The 18,984-nt window shown below is 42.4% G+C and overlaps 1 protein-coding gene across 1 annotated transcript in view; it reads right to left on the bottom strand.

Annotated features, from left to right (window-relative positions):
• Positions 1-1,106: 1,106 nt before the first annotated feature.
• Positions 1,107-18,984, bottom strand: part of LOC126428303 (uncharacterized) — an 81,522-nt gene continuing 63,644 nt past the window's right edge. Inside the window, exons 5-6 of the mRNA XM_050090231.1 lie at positions 13,409-13,578; positions 1,107-1,696 (exon numbers count right to left, since the gene is read on the bottom strand). Of these exons, the coding sequence (XP_049946188.1) occupies positions 1,612-1,696; positions 13,409-13,578 (255 nt within the window). The 3' untranslated portion in view covers positions 1,107-1,611. The remainder of the gene's footprint in view (positions 1,697-13,408; positions 13,579-18,984) is intronic.

The raw sequence follows: 18,984 nt of genomic DNA, 5'->3' as shown, positions 1-18,984 counted from the left end.
TGTTGAGCAATTCGGCGGTACGTACACCCGGCCTCCCGCATGCCCGCCATACGCCCTCGCTCAAAGTCCGTCAACTGCACATACGGTTCACGTCCACGCTGTCGCGGCATGCTACCAGTGTTAAAGACTGCGATGGAGCTCCGTATGCCACGGCAAACTGGCTGACACTGACGGCGGCGGTGCACAAATGCTGCGCAGCTAGCGCCATTCGACGGCCAACACCGCGGTTCCTGGTGTGTCCGCTGTGCCGTGCGTGTGATCATTGCTTGTACAGCCCTCTCGCAGTGTCCGGAGCAAGTATGGTGGGTCTGACACACCGGTGTCAATGTGTTCTTTTTTCCATTTCCAGGAGTGTATGTTGGCCAGCAGAATAAACGTGGGTAAGCAATAAGACAAACGTGTATAACAACAACAGAATATTAGTGACCTTAGTGCACAACGAAATGGGTTGCATTCTAGCTGAAACAGACCAATCGCAATATTGGAAGAACTGATAAACGAAAGTAACGTCTAGCTGTGTTAATTTGAACGGGAAAATAGGTATTAATTTCACATTGAAATCAAACACTTTTGTGTACAGTGACACACTTCTAAACATGATCACTTGGATCTACAGTAAATTAATCACACAAAGTAATTGCTTAGTACCTTACTGGGTACGTTTAATGATTTTATGTAACAGATAACATACAGTACACATCTATCAATGATTTTTAGCGTATCTGAAGGGGCTGTGTATAAATAATAATGGCTTAGTGACTTCCTACGTAAGATTAATAATTTTATAAACAACGTATCGTACATATTTGTCAATTATTTATTGTCATGGCTCAGAAAGCTGTGTATAAATAGTTAAATACAACAACACAAACAAAAATATGTGTATAAATAGTAATGGTTTAGTGATTTAGTGGGTAATTTTAATAATATATTTTATACATAATATGTGGTACATATGTATCAATTTATTGTCATATCTCTAGAGGTTGTGTACAAATAGAAAATATTACAACACAGACAAACAGATATTCATTATATTTGAAAAGACTGTTTATAAATAGTGAAATATAAGAACACACACAATCTGAACATACACAAATGATAAATATAAATAGAACAATATATCTATGACAACCACTCTGTATGCCCTCTTTGGAGCGGTCAGTCTAAGATGCAGTTATATCAAAGTGTGTCCACTGTGGGAAACTGAAAACAATGTGGACACCGTAGTGTAAACAATTTCTTCCCAGAGTTTTCTTTCAGTGGGATGTCTGTAACAAACTAAATTTCATTTTTGTTTTTCACTTGTGCCAGAACGGGTCGTAAGCAGTACTGCAACAGACTAGGTGCATGAGCGTGTTATTTTGTCCAACCTCTGTGCAGTAATGATCCACATAGACGTAAGAGGTCTCTATAAGAGACATGATTTCAGTCTCATCGTCCCCACGGGAACGTGGAGAGAGATGACGCGGCCCGGTCTGAAGCGATGTGAGTAGGTTGCGAGCCACCTCAGTTCTGTCCATTCGAGTATGCACTTTGCCCAGTGTGAGGCGCTTCACACATCTCGTTCCTGAGGTACTGGCCGCACAGTAGTGATCCCGAGTCGCCTCGTCACCTTCTCCAAAAGTGTCTACGCTGGTGGTCCCTTCTGGCCCCAGAAGCCGTCAGTGGGATGTGCCTGGTAAGCTGTCGGTTCCTGTGAACAACAAAACAAACAACGCTTAAGCAACCACAACAATCACGGAAATGATTTGATTCTCGTGAAGTGAGACCTGTTCAGGCAACATTTTACCTCTGTATAGCCTGTGCGTGCTTTTCTTATGGGAAATCTCTTTCTCAGTACTCTTTTGTGCATCGGTCCCTAGGATTACACACCACTTAAGGGGCTCCGGAACGCCCTATACTTGCAATGTTAAAATAACGCTTATAAATTACATCTTTCCTCACAAAGTATTTGAGGTAGGAAGTTGAACTTTTTACAGATTATTTATTGGAATATGGGCTACAACTTAACACAGGGATTTTACAAAATTTTAGTTCAGTTATTAAAGATGATTTTTTTTCAATTGTAATGAAAATTCACAACATTTTTTGCAATTTTTTATTTATATATTCAAAAATATACAGTTTCTTGGAAAAAGGCTGTGTTAAATTATGCAAAAGGTACTGTGTAACATTTACTGGAAGTTTGAAACAAATATGTTTGGAAGATCCTTAGAAAACATGTAATTAGTATGAGAAAATAAAAGTTTTGGGAATCGAGCGACAAAGATTGGATTAACTTTTTAGTGCATTCCAGGTCCATAGGATGGATTATCTTCATCCTCTGCAAACTCCTCCTCCAGCTTCCTCTTGTTCCTCCTCCTGTTTACTCTTGCTTGTATTTCTAGACTCTTTACAGCCCTGTCTGCAGCCCGAAGGCGTTCCTTGTCTAAAGCAAGCATCGCTCGTTGTTGCGATCGTAGATTTTGCTACCATTTTCTTCAGTTGCAGTTACTGCAACACTGTTCCAAAAGGTGGTCATGTATGAACACTTATCACATTTCAGTTGTATTTCACTAGCAAGTCCTACGTGCTTTATTATGGAGAGTTCCAGACCAACTTCACTACAATGAATACATCTTACACAGTTTGAAAAAATTCCTTTGAGAACCGACATATCAAATATTTCATTCACATCCGATTCGCCCATAAAACATTCATAGTTTTCACCCATTGAACCAAGCTTCTTCTGTGAAGTATTTTCTTTCCCACTTTGACTGCTATGGGCAGGTATACTTGAGAGGTTAGGTTCACTCACTTGGTTATCGTATTTATTGTTTACAGTAATAACACATACCTTTGGCTTTCCAACATTTCTCCTTTTCTTAAAGCCTTCAGAGGATTTCTAATAACTTTACTTTTACTCATTATTATACTTCAACAAAACAGAGACTCAAGAAACAGAATTAATTACGAATATTTTCGAGATAACGACAGAGTAAATAAACATGAAACAATCGACAATCACACCAGCGATATATATTGAACCATCACAGGTTAGCCACAACACATACTTTATCTCACATCACCAAAATGTACCTGATGCACACGGACGTTAATAATAACACCATTTGACAGCAGTTTAACAGCGCCACAGTGGGTCACGCCCATGTAGAACACATTTCAAAAAAAATTTAAAAATAGTTGTAGTCTTCGGAATTGAATAAATTATATATCTATTAAAAGGTAATAGTCTGCAGATTCAGAAAACGCAAAAAAGTAAAAATTGAACTTTTCATGATTTTGAGCGTTTCCGGAGCCCCTTAAAATAACTTAAAATAACTTACGCTAAGAACCAGCTACCCCATGCGGCCATGTTTAAAACAAATGTCTCATTGCAAGAGACAATAATACCAGGACATATATTCGTAAATCTTCAGGAAGAGATATTTTTCAAGATTAGTTCTCACCTTTAGAGTAATATTCTTTCTTTTATGCTCGCTTGTGTAGACGATCCAGTTTTCGACGTTACTGACAATGATTTACACTACATACACCATGTGATCAAAAGTATCCGGACATCCCCAAACTCACACGTATGAAAGCATCATGTCTGATCATCAACATCTATTCATGTCCATTGTGCGTTCCGACGGACTTGGGCAGTTCCAGCAGAACAATGCGACACCCCACACCTTCAGAATTGCTACAGAGTGGCTCCAGGAACGCTTATGAGTTTAAACACTTCCGCCGGCCACCAGACGTCTCAGACATGAATATTATTTAGCATATCTGGGATGCCTTGCAACGTTCTGTTCAGAAGAGATCTCCACCTCCTCGAACTCTTACGGATTTAGGGACAGCCCTGCAGAATTCATAGTGTCAGTTCAGACATTAGTCGAGTCCACGCCACGTCGTTTTGCGGCACTTCTACGTGCTCTCGGGGGCCCTACGCGATATTAGGCAGCTGTACCAGTTTCTTTGGTGTTTCAGTGTATTTACGTGTGGCGAGATGCTAACTTACATCGTGCGACTCCAGAAAGATCGATGTTATCCATTACGCTAGCGTTCTGGCGTGTGAAATCCTGTCTTTATTATCATAGCATCTCTTGGAACCTTACATGGTTGATGCATTATTAACTGATTTAAATTATAATAATGACGTGTTGGTGTTAGGTGTTCATGGGTCCATTACCTTGAAACGGCATACTGCAAATCGTAAGACAACCGTGTTTCGTACTTAATTCGTAAATTATTGACGATAACGATTCACTCCTGAGAGAATACTCTTATGAGAAGGCGTTAACCGTCGATAAATCCTTACTAGACCTTTAGTTATAACAGTAACGATAGGAATTCGATTAAAGAATGACGTGTTTTTTATTAATATGCGAAATGCGAGCATGATGTCTTGTGAGAGACCTGTATCGAACGCTGTCGATATTCGATAGGTGTTCCTGCTGTCGTCGATATTGCGCTTGACGTCATATACTCGGGAAAAATGAGTGTTACCCCTGTATTTGTTGAACCAATAGTAATGTCTACTCACTTGTGGGTGGAAAGGAGTAGTAAAACGGTTTTGGACACAGAACATGTAAGAAAACTGCTTCAAGAGGTCCAGCATATAATTTGTACCCTGATCTGCAATTATACTACCAGTAACTCTTAGATAAGGGAAGAAGGCAGCAAATCTTTCCAAATATACGAAATAATTCTCCAAATGGCATATCTGATGCTCTGCACGTAGACACGATGAGAATGTGCGGGCTCTGCAGAAGAGTATGACCCAATCAGAAAACTGGATCCTGAAAGTTTAAATCCAACGTTTTCCCAAAGTGCCATAACGGAAATTCACTTGGGCTGTGGGAAACCACACCTAATTAGGGACCACTTATCTTGTTGAGAGCCTTCTGCAAAGAATTAGACACTCCTTTCAACACAGAAAAGCATGTCCTGTGGCTCAACAATTTTATGTTGCCAAATACCTCTTAAAAGGATCCCTTTCTTGTGCGGACAGTCTGTAAATTTTCAACTTTTCTACCTCCACCGTACTACATACGACATGTTGAAGATGAACCGTACTCAGCGAGATGTTCCAAGTTCAGAATTTGGTTCATTGGCAGTATGGGTGTCGTGCATAAGGAATTAATTCCTCCAGAACAAACTATGAACCAAGCGTTTTATAAAGATCTGTTTGGCTCCAGGGAAAGGGTGAATCGATTGAAACACGACACTGCAGACATGTGGATGCTGCATTTTGGTGAAGTCCCATGTCACACACCCTCTTCCATCGCGGAATTTTTTTACCCCAAAAGGGATTCCTGTTGTTCCATAAGCCCGCTATTCATCTTGTGACTTCTTTTCCCGAAATTGAAAAATGCTTAAAAGCATGTCATTTTGGGACTTTGAAGAATATTCAAAAGAGTGTTAGTGAGATGTTAAAAGCTTTTCAGCTCTGCTACCAAGACGTAACAATGACTTCGCCGATGTATAGCTGCCGAAGGGAACTACTTTGAAGGGGCAGATTGTTGTTTGAGAAAAGGTACAAAATTTGGTTGGTGAAAAATCGGTATCATTATTTTTCTCACACACCTAGTTACTGAACAGCTACTTGACTAAGAGAATTCGTACAACATTCTCTGAAACATGTTTGTGGACAGTTTCGAATCAAAACAGCCTTGCTACAAGATGCTAGTAACACTGGCCTACTCCTTCTCAGTACTCTGTTCACAGCAAAATTCCACACTCTAAACCATGCTGAACAAGTTTCTAACGGAAACGGAGTGTGTTTGTGCCACATCTCTGAAGATACTCATTCAATGCTCCTCCAGTCTAGTTCCATAGATCAGAAGTCGATTCAGAACGAAGTCTGCCACTTTGTTTCAATCACGTAGCTAGCGTTATTTCTCAGTGCTGCAGTTTCCATAAGCTTATCCAGGTCCTCTCTTTCTAAGGAAGTAAGAGAATTTTCCAATCGTAATTTTCATGCAATACTTGGTCCCGAATTTTCCGAGCTTGTTAGAGTTGCCCTCTACCAAAACTATGTTTTGATTGGTCTGGTAAAATACATAAATGACTTACCAAACGGTAGGATTATCCGTAGCGTTGGCAGCATTTGTAGAGAAAGAAACATAGGGGATTGTGTGAGAGAGAAAGTGGGAGCTGATGGATTCTCTTTGTTTTCTGTTTCTTTTGCTCATAATTAGGACTGCACATTTTTCAGTGTTAGTCCACTGTGTACTCTATATCCTTGCAACATGTAACTTATTTTTTATGCGTAATAAAAGTTAGTTGATTGTCTAACCTCCGCACTTTTATATAAACAAGTACACTTTAGATGCACAAAAATAAAAATAAATCTATATTATTATTGTTGTTGTTCCACTCTGTAGAAAGTTCTTGATTATGGTCAAAGGCAAAAGCCCCGCGTTATTGTTTATTAGCGTGGATGAACAGAAACATCTTTTATATAAATTCGATGAAGTATTAAAGTTATGTTTGATATGTTTTTATTTTGCATTATTTGTAAATTTTACCTTTTTTTGAGCAAATTGCTTTTCCTAACGTTATATTATAAATGTGTATTTTTTTTATTTTTACTACAATATGCCTCTCTTGTAAGTTACAAACGAACAATTTTCGAGTAAAAGCTGAATTAAATACTGACGGTTTCAAATGGCTCTGAGCACTATGGGACTTAACTGCTGTGGTCATCAGTCCCCCAGAACTTAGAACTACTTAAACCTAACTAACCTAAGGTCATCACACACATCCATGCCCGAGGCAGGATTCGAACCTGCGGCCGGAGCGGTCGCGCGGCTCCAGACTGTAGCGCCTAGAACCGCTCGGCCACTACGACCGGCTCTGACAGTTTCACTTTTGTCATAGATACTGTTTACTTTTAAGTAACAGATATGAGGATTATATAATACGAAAGTGTTCTATGGTTAACGCGACTATTTGTACAGGGTTTATCAGAAAGGATCATCTGATTTTTAAAAAAACATAACTGTTACATTAACTGAGATATTGTTGGAAAGAGCAGAGACTACAGGATTACTTCTTCCCGCTAGGGAGCAGCAGTGTCTGCCCACTTCAGTTCTAGTAAAAATGGTGTCGGGACAAGAGAGAGACTTTTGTGTACCGCGTTTTGCGCAGTGCGGGTCAATAATAACAGTTTAGCGTGAATTTCGTACTACGAGGTGCATTCAAGTTCTAAGGCCTCCGATTTTTTTTCTCCGGACTGGAAAGAGATAGAAACATGTGCATTGTTTTAAAATGAGGCTGCGTTCATTGTCAGTACGTCCCAGAGATGGCAGCACCGTATGGCAGATGGAATTTTACCGCCAGCGGCGAGAATGAGAACTGTTTTAAATACTTAAAATGGCGACGTTTTCCTTACTTGAACAGCGTGCAATCATTCGTTTTCTGGATTTGCGTGGTGTGAAACCAATTGAAATTCATCGACACTTGAAGGAGACATGTGGTGATGGAGTTATGGATGTGTCGAAAGTGCGTTCGTGGGTGCAACAGTTTAATGAAGACAGAACATCATGTCACAACAAACTGAAACAACCTTGGGCTCGCACAAGCCAGTCTGGCGACATGATCGAGAAAGTGGAGAGAATTGTTTTGGGGGATCGCCGAATGACTGTTGAACAGATTGCCTCCAGAGTTGGCATTTCTGTGGGTTCTGTGCACACAATCCTGCATGACGACCTGAAAATGCGAAAAGTGTCATCCAGGTGGGTGCCACAAATGCTGACAGACGACCACACGGCTACCCGTGTGGCATGTTGCCGAGCAATGTTGACGTGCAACGACAGCATGAATGGGACTTTGTGACAATTGATGAGACGTGGATGCCATTTTTCAATCCAGAAACAAAGCGCCAGTCAGCTCATTGGAAGCACATTCACTGCCACCAAAACAATTTCGGGTAACCGCCAGTGCTGAAAAAATGATGGTGTCCATGTTCTAGGATAGCGAGGGCGTAATCCTTACCCATTGCGTTCCAAAGGGCACTACGGTAACAGGTGCATCCTACGAAAATGTTTTGAAGAACAAATTCCTTCCTGCACTGCAACAAAAACGTCCAGGAAGGGCTGCGCGTGTGCTGTTTCACCAAGACAACGCACCCTCACATCGAGCTAACGTTACGCAACAGTTTCTTCGTGATAACAACTTTGAAGTGATTCCTTATGCTCCCTACTCACCTGACCTGGCTGCTAGTGACTTTTGGCTTTTTCCAACAATGAAAGACTCTCTCCGTGGCCGCACATTCACCAGCCGTGCTGCTATTGCCTCAGCGATTTTCCAGTGGTCAAAACAGACTCCTAAAGAAGCCTTCGCCGCTGCCATGCAATCATGGCGTCAGCGTTGTGAAAAATGTGTACGTCTGCAGGGCGATTACGTCGAGAAATAACGCCAGTTTCATCGATTTCGGGTGAGTAGTTAATTAGAAAAAAAATCGGAAGCCTTAGAACTTGAATGCACCTCGTAGGTATGGTGTGGTTCCTCCAACAGCACAGAGTATTAGACGATGGCATGAACAACTCCGAGAAACAGGTTTTTTGTGTAAAGGCAAGTCGCTGGGCCGTTTCTGAATGTCTGACACAGACGTCGAACGCATCCACCATAATTTCACAAGGATTTCACAGAGCCGCGCGGGATTAGCCGAGCGGTCTTAGGGGCTACAGTCCTGGACTGTGCAGCAGGTCCCGGCGGAGGTTCGAGTCCTCCCTCAGGCATGGTTGTGTGTGTTTGTCCTTAGGATAATTTAGGTTAAGTAGTGTGTAAGCTTAGGGACTGATGACCTTAGCAGTTAAGTCCCATAAGGTTTCACACACATTTGAACATTTTTTTTTTAATTTATTTCACAGAAAACCGTTCACCGCTCAACAGCTCGACGTGCCCCCGATGTCCGTCAGGCGTGTGGTGCGTCCACTCTTACACATGCAACCGTAAAAAATTCAGCTATTGCAAGCTCTTTTTGAAGGCTGTTCTGTAATTTCGTTCTTGACAACATGGAGGACGACAGTTTTCCTCTACGCTTAGTGTTTAGTGACAAGACAACATTCCATTTAAATCGAAAAGTGACCAGTCATAATGTGAGAATTTGGGGTACAGAATAACTACATGAGGTTGTGCAACATGAGAGGGACTCCCCAAAATTTAATGTGTTTCGTGCAGTTTCACGAGAAAACGTGTACGGTCCATTTTTCTTTGCCGAGAACACTGATACAGGAAGCACATATCTCCATATGCTTCAGAACTTTGTTTTCCCACAGTTGGAGAGTGATTTCAATTGCTTCATTTACCAACAGGAGGGGTACCGCCACAGTGGCATCTAGAAGTGTGGGAAGTTTTAAATCAAAGGATTACCGAATGATGGATTGGTTGCACTGGACCAAATGATTCAGCCTTGCATTACTGGCTTCCAAGGTCACCGGGCCTGACTATGTGTGATTATTTCTTGTGGGGCTTATAAAAGACTCTATTTATGTGCCTCCGTTACCAACAACAAGAAATGAAATGAGACAGCAGCTTTGGAAGCTGTAACTCAAGACATGCTCGCTGCAGTGGGCGAACAATTTGAATACTGCACTGACATATGCAAGGCATCTCAAGGAGGAGATACTGAACACCTATAAAAAGGTATGAAAAAAACATTTTGAGTTTCCTGCTCATCAAAAATCAAAATTCGTTGTATATGTTTATTAGTTTCAGAAATGTAGACATGCCGAGTTGGGTGACTCTTTTTGATACACGCGTATATCCTCACTCAGTTTCCAGACGATTCACCGCTTCCACTATTGGGGGGGGGGGGGGATTTACTGGGTGATCAAAAAGTCAGTATAAATTTGAAAACTGAATAAATCACGGAATAATGTAGATAGAGAGGTAAAAATTGACACACATACTTTGGAATGACATGGGATTTTATTAAAACAAAAACAAAAAACAAAAAGATTCACAAAATGTCCGACAGTTGGCGCTTCATCTGATCAGAATATCAATAATAAGCATAACAAAGTAAGACAAAGCAAAGATGATGTTCTTTACAGGAAATGCTCAATATGTCCACCATCATTCCTCAACAATAGCTGTAGTCGAGGAATAATGTTGTGAACAGCACTGTAAAGCATGTCCGGAGTTATGGTGAGGCATTGGCGTCGGATGTTGTCTTTCAGCATCCCTAGAGACGTCGGTCGATCACGATACACTTGCGACTTCAGGTAACCCCAAAGCCCACAATCGCATGGACTGAGGTCTGGCGACCTGGGAGGCCAAGCATGACGGAAGTGGCGGCTGAGCATACGATCAGCACCAAACGACGCGCGCAAGAGATCTTTCACGCGTCTAGCAATATGGGGTGGAGCGCCGTCCTGCAGAAACATCGTACGTTCCAGCAGGTGCTTTATCAGCCAGGCTGGGGATGATGCGATTCTGTAACATATCGGCGTACCTCTCACCCGTCACGGTAGCAGTTACAAAACCAGAATCACGCATTTCCTCGAAGGAAAAAGGCCCGAAACGGTAGATGCGGTAAATCCAACCCATACCGTGACTTTCTCGTCGTGCAATGGAGTTTCCACGACAGTTCTAGGATTTTCGGTAGCCCAAATCCTGCAGTTGTGGGCGTTGACAGATCCTCGGAGCGTGAAATGAGCTTCGTCGGTCCACAACACGCTACTCAACCAATCGTCATCTGCCGCCACCTTTTGAAACGCCCACACCGCAAAAGCCCTCCGCTTTACTAAATCGCCAGGTAACAGTCATGATGCCGATGGATTTTGTACGCATAGCATCGGAGGGTACACCCAAGTGCCAACTAAACAGTAGTTGTAAGTAGGCTGTATAGGTTTTTTTATTGGTAAATGTGAAAATCTCTGACTGTGCTGTGTGCAGTCTGAGGCTGGTCGGCATTGTTGCAATAGTCGCTATTGTAGTGTTGGGGAGCTGGATGTTAACAGCGCGTAGCTTTGCGCAGTTGGAGGTGAGCTGTCAGCTGTGGTGGATGTGGGGAAGTGAGATGGCGGATTTATGAGAGCGGATGATCTAGACGTGTGTCCATCAGAAAGAGTAAATTTGTAATATTGGATATCATGGACTGATATATATATATATATATATATATATATATATATATATATATATATATATATATATATATATATTATGGCCTTTGAACACTATTGAGGTAAATATATTGTTTGTTCTCTATCAAAATCTTTCATTTGCGAACTATGCCTATCAGTAGTTTGTGCCTTCAGTAGTTTGAATCTTTTATTTAGCTGGCAGTAAAGGCGCTCGCTGTATTGATTAGTTCGAGTAACGAAGATTTTTGTGAGGTAAGTGATTTGTGAAACATATAGGCTAATTTAGTCAGGGCTTATTGAAAGTCAGATTACGTTGCGCTAAAAAATATTGTGTGTCAGCTTAAGCACAGTCATGTATAATTTTTCTAAGGGACGTTTCATATAGTGTGTGGAACGCCGGTGCGACATGCGACTGCACGAGCGCTGACTTCCCCGTGCATAGACGCATAGACGAACCCGCTACAGTCTCCATCTCTTCCTGAACTGTCTCAGCAGCATTACGCCTTGTGCTCGGTAGGACACTACGGGATCTATCGTCTAAACAACCCGTGGCTTGGAACTTCGAAATCATTCTCGCCACAGCTGCATTTGTCAACGGACCTTTACCCGTTCGAATCCCCTTCCTATGGTCATAGGATCGTAACGCTGAACTAGCATATTCCCCATTCTGATAATACAGCTTCCTTAAAAGCGCCTTTTCAGGTAACGTCAACATGCTGCGACTGCTGGCGCATCTGATTCTCTCCCTCATTACAGCTCCTTTTATACACAATTGTCATGCGCAGTCACTGAAGTTTTGTTGTCCAGCGCCATCTGTCGGACATTTTGTGAACTTTTTTTGGTTCTAATAAAACCCCATGTCACTCCAAGCATGCGTGTCAATTTATACCTCTCTACCTACATTATTCCGTGGCTTATTAAGTTTTCAAATTTATACTGACTTTTTGATCACCCGTTAGTAAGACAGCGATCACATGTCTGAACAAAGCGATAGAAATTACGTAACGCCCGATAGGTATGCAACACACCTAACGTACAAGTGACACACTTATGATCTTAACTGCCGAAAGCTACTAGGCTTATCACCCTCACCCCCACCTTTCAGTACCTTGGCGTCACCCTCGACCGTCGCCTCTCCTGGACTCCCCATCTCCGGACAATCCAAGCCGAGGCACGCTCCCGACTCAGTCTCCTCAAGCTCCTCTCCGGCCGTACGTGGGGTCTGGACCCCTCCACCATCCTCCACACCTATAAATCCCTCATCCGCCCTATCCTTTGTTACGCCCATCCGGCCTGGATCTCCGCCCCACCCACCCCCTACCTTTTATAAATCCCTTCAAATACCTGAACGCCATGCTCTCTGCCTCACCTATCGCATCCGTCTCCCCTCCCCCACGCGGATCCTGTACGATCTCCTTCTGTTCCCCCACCTCCTCCTTTTCCTTGAAAGGATACGGATCCTGTACACTTCCCGCAAACTCAATCCTCCTCACCCGCTTGTCTCGCCCATCCTCTCCCACCCCCGCCCACTGCCGCGCCTGTATTCCCACGTCCCACCCAGTCTCCATCTCTCCACCCTCCTTACCCTCTCCCAAGGTGGATTCCGCCAGTTCCCCCTCCCTGATGATGTCCTCCTCCCCTCCATCTACCCCTCCTATCAACTTTGAACCTCCCCCCCCCACTTCTTGTGTCTTTTCCTTTAGGCACCCTCCCTCCCTTCTCTCTCCTTTTCCCCCCATCCCCCCTCCTCCTCTTCCCCTGGGCTTCCTCTACCCATTCCTCCCATCACCCTATCTCCCCTGCCTGTGGCATCTCTGCTCTCCCCTCTTCCTCTCCCACTCCCCTTCCTCCTCCTCCTCTCTTGGCAGGTCGCCGGACTCGTATACGCTCAGTGGACATTCGTGCGCCGGAGATCATCGCCATCAGTGTCTCGTGTGTGTGGCTTCGTTTTGTGTTTAGTGTTCTTTCGCCATCACGCCACCACTGTTCACGTGTGACGTCGCCGTCATCCGTGTTATGTGCGCCGTTTCAACTAGTGTTAGTGTTTTTTCTCGTCCAGCGTGAACGGCTTAATGTTTATTGTTTTTTGTATCAACAGTTTTTGGCACGCCGTTTTCATTGTATTATCTGTGCCACCTGTATGTCATATTATTGTACCACTCACGGCTGAAGAGCAGCGTAATATGCTGCTGACAGCCCGCCTTGTAAAAAGGTGATTAAAATAACAATAAAGAAAAAAAGAAAGCTACTAGGCAAACTGCCATGGCCTACATCACTCGTGATAGTCTATGGTGGTGTTACAGCTCTAGCTTCAGGTGACTCACCTTATGTGTATGAACCGGCTGGCGTGGCCCTTTGACCAGGGGCTGGCGTCCACCAGCAGGGGCAGCGTTTCCACCCAGCGTTCGATGCTCGTCCTCAGCTCCTCCTGCTGGCCAAAGATGTCGCCAGCAGGTGCCACTCGCAGCACGCGCCCCAGGAACATGTAGCTCAGCTGGACAAAGGAAGGACGGAGTGTTCACACCACTGACTGCTTCATCCATTAAATCATGCATTCATCACGACAGTAAATCGTATGGCTAAACAGGATTTTCAGATTTGGGGATACTTTCAGTGATGGATGTAGCAATCAGAAACCACTTACCAGCTACTCTGACATGTTAACCCTAGGACGCCTAAGGGGTGGGGGTGGGGGAGTTGTTGAACCTACAACTTTTTTTATGTCCCCTGCTTTTGCCCAAGTAACTTTCATACTACGTATTCTCTTTGAGTTATTGTTTGTTGGCTATTTTATGAAACGTTAGTATCAATATATTTTTTAGAAAATTCCTGCTTTGAAAGAAAAAATAAATAAACATATTATGGGTCCAACAAACACCCCCCCCCCCTTAGGCTTCCATGCTATAGAAAATTTCCCTTAGTAGGATTTAGTATTTATCAACTCTACAAAAATGCAAGTTCATTTCTTGTTGGTTGGTATTCTTGATATTCACAACAATCGGTTTACTTTCAGAGGAAGTGACTGTTGATCTCAGTCAGCTGTTATTTATCTTGTAATCTTGCAGTGAGTTAGTGCAGTTTCGAACACGTAGGTCTCCAGTAACTTTGGTGTCCTACACAGCAAAACCGAAACCAAGTAAAAGCTTACTGATTTTGTCAACAATGCACCAAGATAAAGGCACTGTTGGAGGAGAGAAGAATAAAACCGAGATAAATGAATATTATATTCCCACTAATGGGTGGAATTGATACCATGATCAAATGGCGCGTATGTACACCTGCAAGAGGGGAACAAAGAGATGGCCTCTATCTGTATTTTACTCTCTCATCGACATTTGTGCTATCAAGGCAACCACCATATTCATCCAGCAACATCCAAGATGGAATGAAAAGAAACACAACAAATGGAAACTTTATCTTCTGCAAACTGGGATGGAGCTAGTGGAATTGCAGGTAAAAGAAAGAAGTGCCAATGCAAGAGGGTTATCTAACCAAATTGTTCAATCAATGGAGACTATTCTACAAAAGAAAATCAAAGAAGTGACAACAGAAGCACGTCAGTCTCCTGCAGGGAAAGGTCGGTGCCATATTTGTGTAAGAAAAGCTAAAACATAGAAGCAGAAGTAAAACAATCTAAGTAAACCAAAACACTATTGTGGACAGTGTCATGAGCATGTGTGTAACACACATTGAGAAAAAATATTGAAGTGTGTCTCTTGCCTTGAAGTTGAGGACTCAGTGTAGTCTATTGTATATGAACACATCTGTATTTTGTATTGTAATATGTCAATTTTTTAGCCACTCAATCCAAATTTATAACAATTAACAACATTTATAAACTGATGCCTTAGTTAAAATACATAAACCATTTTGAAAGTTATAATTTTTCGTCAGTAAACTTATTTAATACCTGTGGGCTCGCCGAACACCCCTCCCCCCCCCCCTTAGGCATCCAAGTTAGAAAAAAAGGCTTGGGCGTCCTAGGGTTAAGTCTTTATTGATACACTGAAGCGCCAAAGAAACTGGTATAGGCATAGGTATTAAAATATAGAGATATGTAAACAGGCAGAATAGGCCACTGCGGACGGCAACACCTATATGAGACAAGTGTCTGGCGCAGTTACCTAGACTTAAGTGAGTTTGCACGTGGTGTTACCGTCGGCGCACGGGAAATGGGACACAGCATCTCCGAGGTATGAGAGAATTGGGGACTTTCCCGTACGACCATTTCACGAGTGTACCGTGAATGGGAGGAATCCGGTAAAACATCAAATCTCCTATATCTCTGAGGCCGGAAAAAGATGCTGCAAGAATGGGACCAACAACGACTTAAGAGATTCGTTCAACGGTGCGGAAGTGCAACCGATCCGCAAATTGCTGAATGTTTCAACGCTGAGCCATCGACAAGTGTCAGCTTGCGAATCATTCAACAAAACGTCAGCGATATGGGCTTTTGGAGTCGAAGACCCACTTGTGTACCCTTGATGACTACAGGTAACAGAGCTTTACGCCTCGCCTGGGCCAGTCATCACACTGTCGATGACTGGAAACATGTTGCCTGGTCGGACGAATCTCGTTTCAAATTGTATCGAGTAGATGCACGTGTATTGGTATGGAGAGAACCTCATGAATCGGTGGACCCTGCATGTCAGCAGAGGACTGTTCAAGCAGGTGGAGGTTCTGTAATGGTGTAGGGCGTGTGCAGCTGGAGTGATATGGGACCCCTGATACGTCTAGATATGACTGTGGCGGGTGACATGTACGTAAGCATTCCGTCAGATCACCTGCATCCATTCACGTCCATTGTGCATTCCGACGAACTTGCGAAATTCCAACAGAACAATGCGACACTCCATTCCTCCAGAATTGCTGCAGAGTGGCTCCAAAAATACTCTTCTGGGTTGAAACACTTCTGCTGGCTATCACACTCCTCAGAAATGAATTTTATTGAGTATATCTGGGATTCCTTATAACGTGCTGTTCAGGAAATATCTTCACCCTCTAGCACTCTTACGGATTTATGGACAACCCCGCAGGATTCATGGTGTCAATTCCCTCCAGCACTACTACTGGACATTAGTCGGATCCATGCCACGTCGTGTTGCAGCACATCTGCGTGCTAGCGGGGTCTGTACACGATACTATGCAGGTGTACCAGTTACTTAGCGCTTCAGTGTATTTAGGTAAGTTTTTTATTCTGTGCACATATTTACAGAAGACGCACCGTTATATATTTTTTTTGTTTCGTATGGGAGGATAAGGGGCTGACTACATGTTTCGTGAGCTGCTCTAACAATCACATCATTAGCGACCTCAAAGGAATGCATTTGGCCGAAATGAACCTCATGTTCTGCACACGATTTAACGGAATTGTTTGCTTATTAGATAGGCATACGAATCTCTCACTTAGAATACAATTTAATGGGAAGCTGACTCGCACTGTAATGAATGGTCCGAAATGATATTGTTGTTTTCCTGGCAAGTGTCACTGTTTACCCCTTCCTGTCCTGAAAACTGGACTTTTTTCTCGTTTTTTAAAGGAAATGTTGAAGTAATTTGAATTCTATGAATATTTTGACATATTGGACGACGACATAAATAGTGAAGTAATTCTTTCACTACAAACATTATGAGAAACGCAGTAGGACGATGATGCGTGTCGAGTTTTGTTTCACTATAACTGACTTCTAACTATCGCATTACAATTATTATTATTATACATTCTCGCTCTTAAGACACTGATTGAACCTGAATGTTACATGATTATTCAATTTTCCCCTTTTATCATGTTTTCTTCTTCTTTTCTCTATCACTACATCAGTACGTCAAAAATCCTCTTTGTGAGTCTGGGTTGTTCGTTCTGTGTATGTGCCCAAAGAATATCAATCGACATTTCCTGATTATATCTGTGAGTCTGTCAGTATGTTTGTATAGCTCTTTGGTTGGCCTATTCATCCATGTACCTCCTCTATGTACTGCTCCGGAAATTTTTTGAAGGTTTTTACGCTCTACCTTTCCTGTCTCTGTGATGCCCGATGCCCCAATTGTAGTCGTTTCTGACACATATAGAGATTCAGGTAGTACCACTGTATTGTAGAGCATGAGTTTTTCCTGTCTTGAGATGCTCCTTTAATTGCAGTGCGTCCGTGCAAGTTTGTACGCTTTCTGAAGTTTTTCTGTTGGTTCTGTATTGGCTGTCTTGTTTGAGCCTCCTATTTGTATGTATTAGCAATATAATTAATATAGTCAATACAATTAATAATAATCAATATAATTAATATTATGAGAACAGGCAATAAATAAACGTTTACTCTTATTTTACATTTATTTGATAGAAATACTTGCAAAATGTTTCACAGTTTGGAATTCGTAGTTTATGACGTGAAACTTCAATGATGACAAGTTTATAAACTTTGTGACAGTAACACATTATGTAAACTGCTACACTTTTTTGTCTAAGGGTTTGAAAAAACCATTTCCCTTTGCAACACGGAGGCATGGGTTCTGTTCTATGCACTTCGTTTTACTTGTGCTTATGCAGCGCCCATATTGACACGATCGATATGAGAAAATGTCGTGCATTGTGCTCCAGTTACCGTGTATGTTGTTTCGCTTGTACAATATAGGTTTTGGGTAACGCTTGTATGTTTTCTCTTTTTTGAGGTGCCTAAACAAAAAAATTGCTCTGATCACTGTGCGACTTAACTGCTGAGGTCATCAGTCGCCTAGAACTTAGAACTAATTAAACCTATCTAACCTAAGTACATCACACTCATCCATGCCCGATGCAGGAATCGAATCTGCGACCATAGCGGTCTCTCGGTTCTAGACTGTAGCGCCTAGAACCGCACGGCGACTGCGGCCGGCGTGCCTAAACAATCTTCTAACAGTGTCTGACAATAAAAATGTGCTCCTCTTGCTGCCTGTACTTCTCATAACGCGCATTGTTCTGGTTTTCACACAAATGACAGAAGCCAGCAGCTGACAACTGAAATTTCTACAAAGTGCAGCAAACAGTGGCGAAACGCTACTCATACCATAATCCTGTAGCACAGAACAAATGTGATATTCTTTTAGGCTTGCATATAAAAAACAAGTATAATATGCATCGAAGAGTCCTCATAAAAGTGTAAAAATAACACAGCTGGTGCACAACAGTGTCCGGTAGAGGCTAATGTTGTGGATTAATTACCTTAGTCTCACAGTTGAGCTAGCACAAATATAATGGAAAATTATTATCGACAGACATGAGATTGCTGGTAACTTTCCATGGTGCAGCACAATGTACTCCTTTTCAAACAACTGTACAGAACCGATGGCCGAAAAACTCAGTTTAACGTAACTAGGATTCAGTGAGATAACAAATTCTTTACAGACGAATGGAAAAACTGGTAGAAGCCGACCTCGGGGAAGAGCAGTTTGGATTCCGTAGAAATGGTGGAACACGTGAGGCAATACTGACCCTACGACTTATCTTAGAAGAAACATTAAGGAAAGGCAAACCTACGTTTCTAGCATTTGTAGACATAGACAAAGCTTTTGACAATGTTGACTGGAATACTCTCTTTCAAATTCTGAATGTGGCAGGGGTAAAATACAGGGAGCGAAAGGCTATTTACAATTTGTACAGACAGCAGATGGCAGTTATAAGAGACGAGGGACATGAAAGGGAAGCAGTGGTTGGGAAGGGAGTGTGGCAGGATTGTACACTCTCCCCGATGTTATTCAATCTGTATATTGAGCAAGCAGTAAAGGAAACAAAAGAAAAAATCGGAGTACGTATTAAAATGCATGGAGAAGAAATAAAAACTTTGAGGTTCGCCGATGACATTGTAATTCTGTCAGAGACAACAAAGGACTTGGAAGAGCAGTTGAACGGAATCGACCGTGTCTTGAAAGG

Source organism: Schistocerca serialis, chromosome 12 (genome assembly GCF_023864345.2).
Source record: "Schistocerca serialis cubense isolate TAMUIC-IGC-003099 chromosome 12, iqSchSeri2.2, whole genome shotgun sequence".
Taxonomy (NCBI): domain Eukaryota; kingdom Metazoa; phylum Arthropoda; class Insecta; order Orthoptera; family Acrididae; genus Schistocerca; species Schistocerca serialis.
This window is presented reverse-complemented; position numbering and strand designations above follow the sequence as displayed.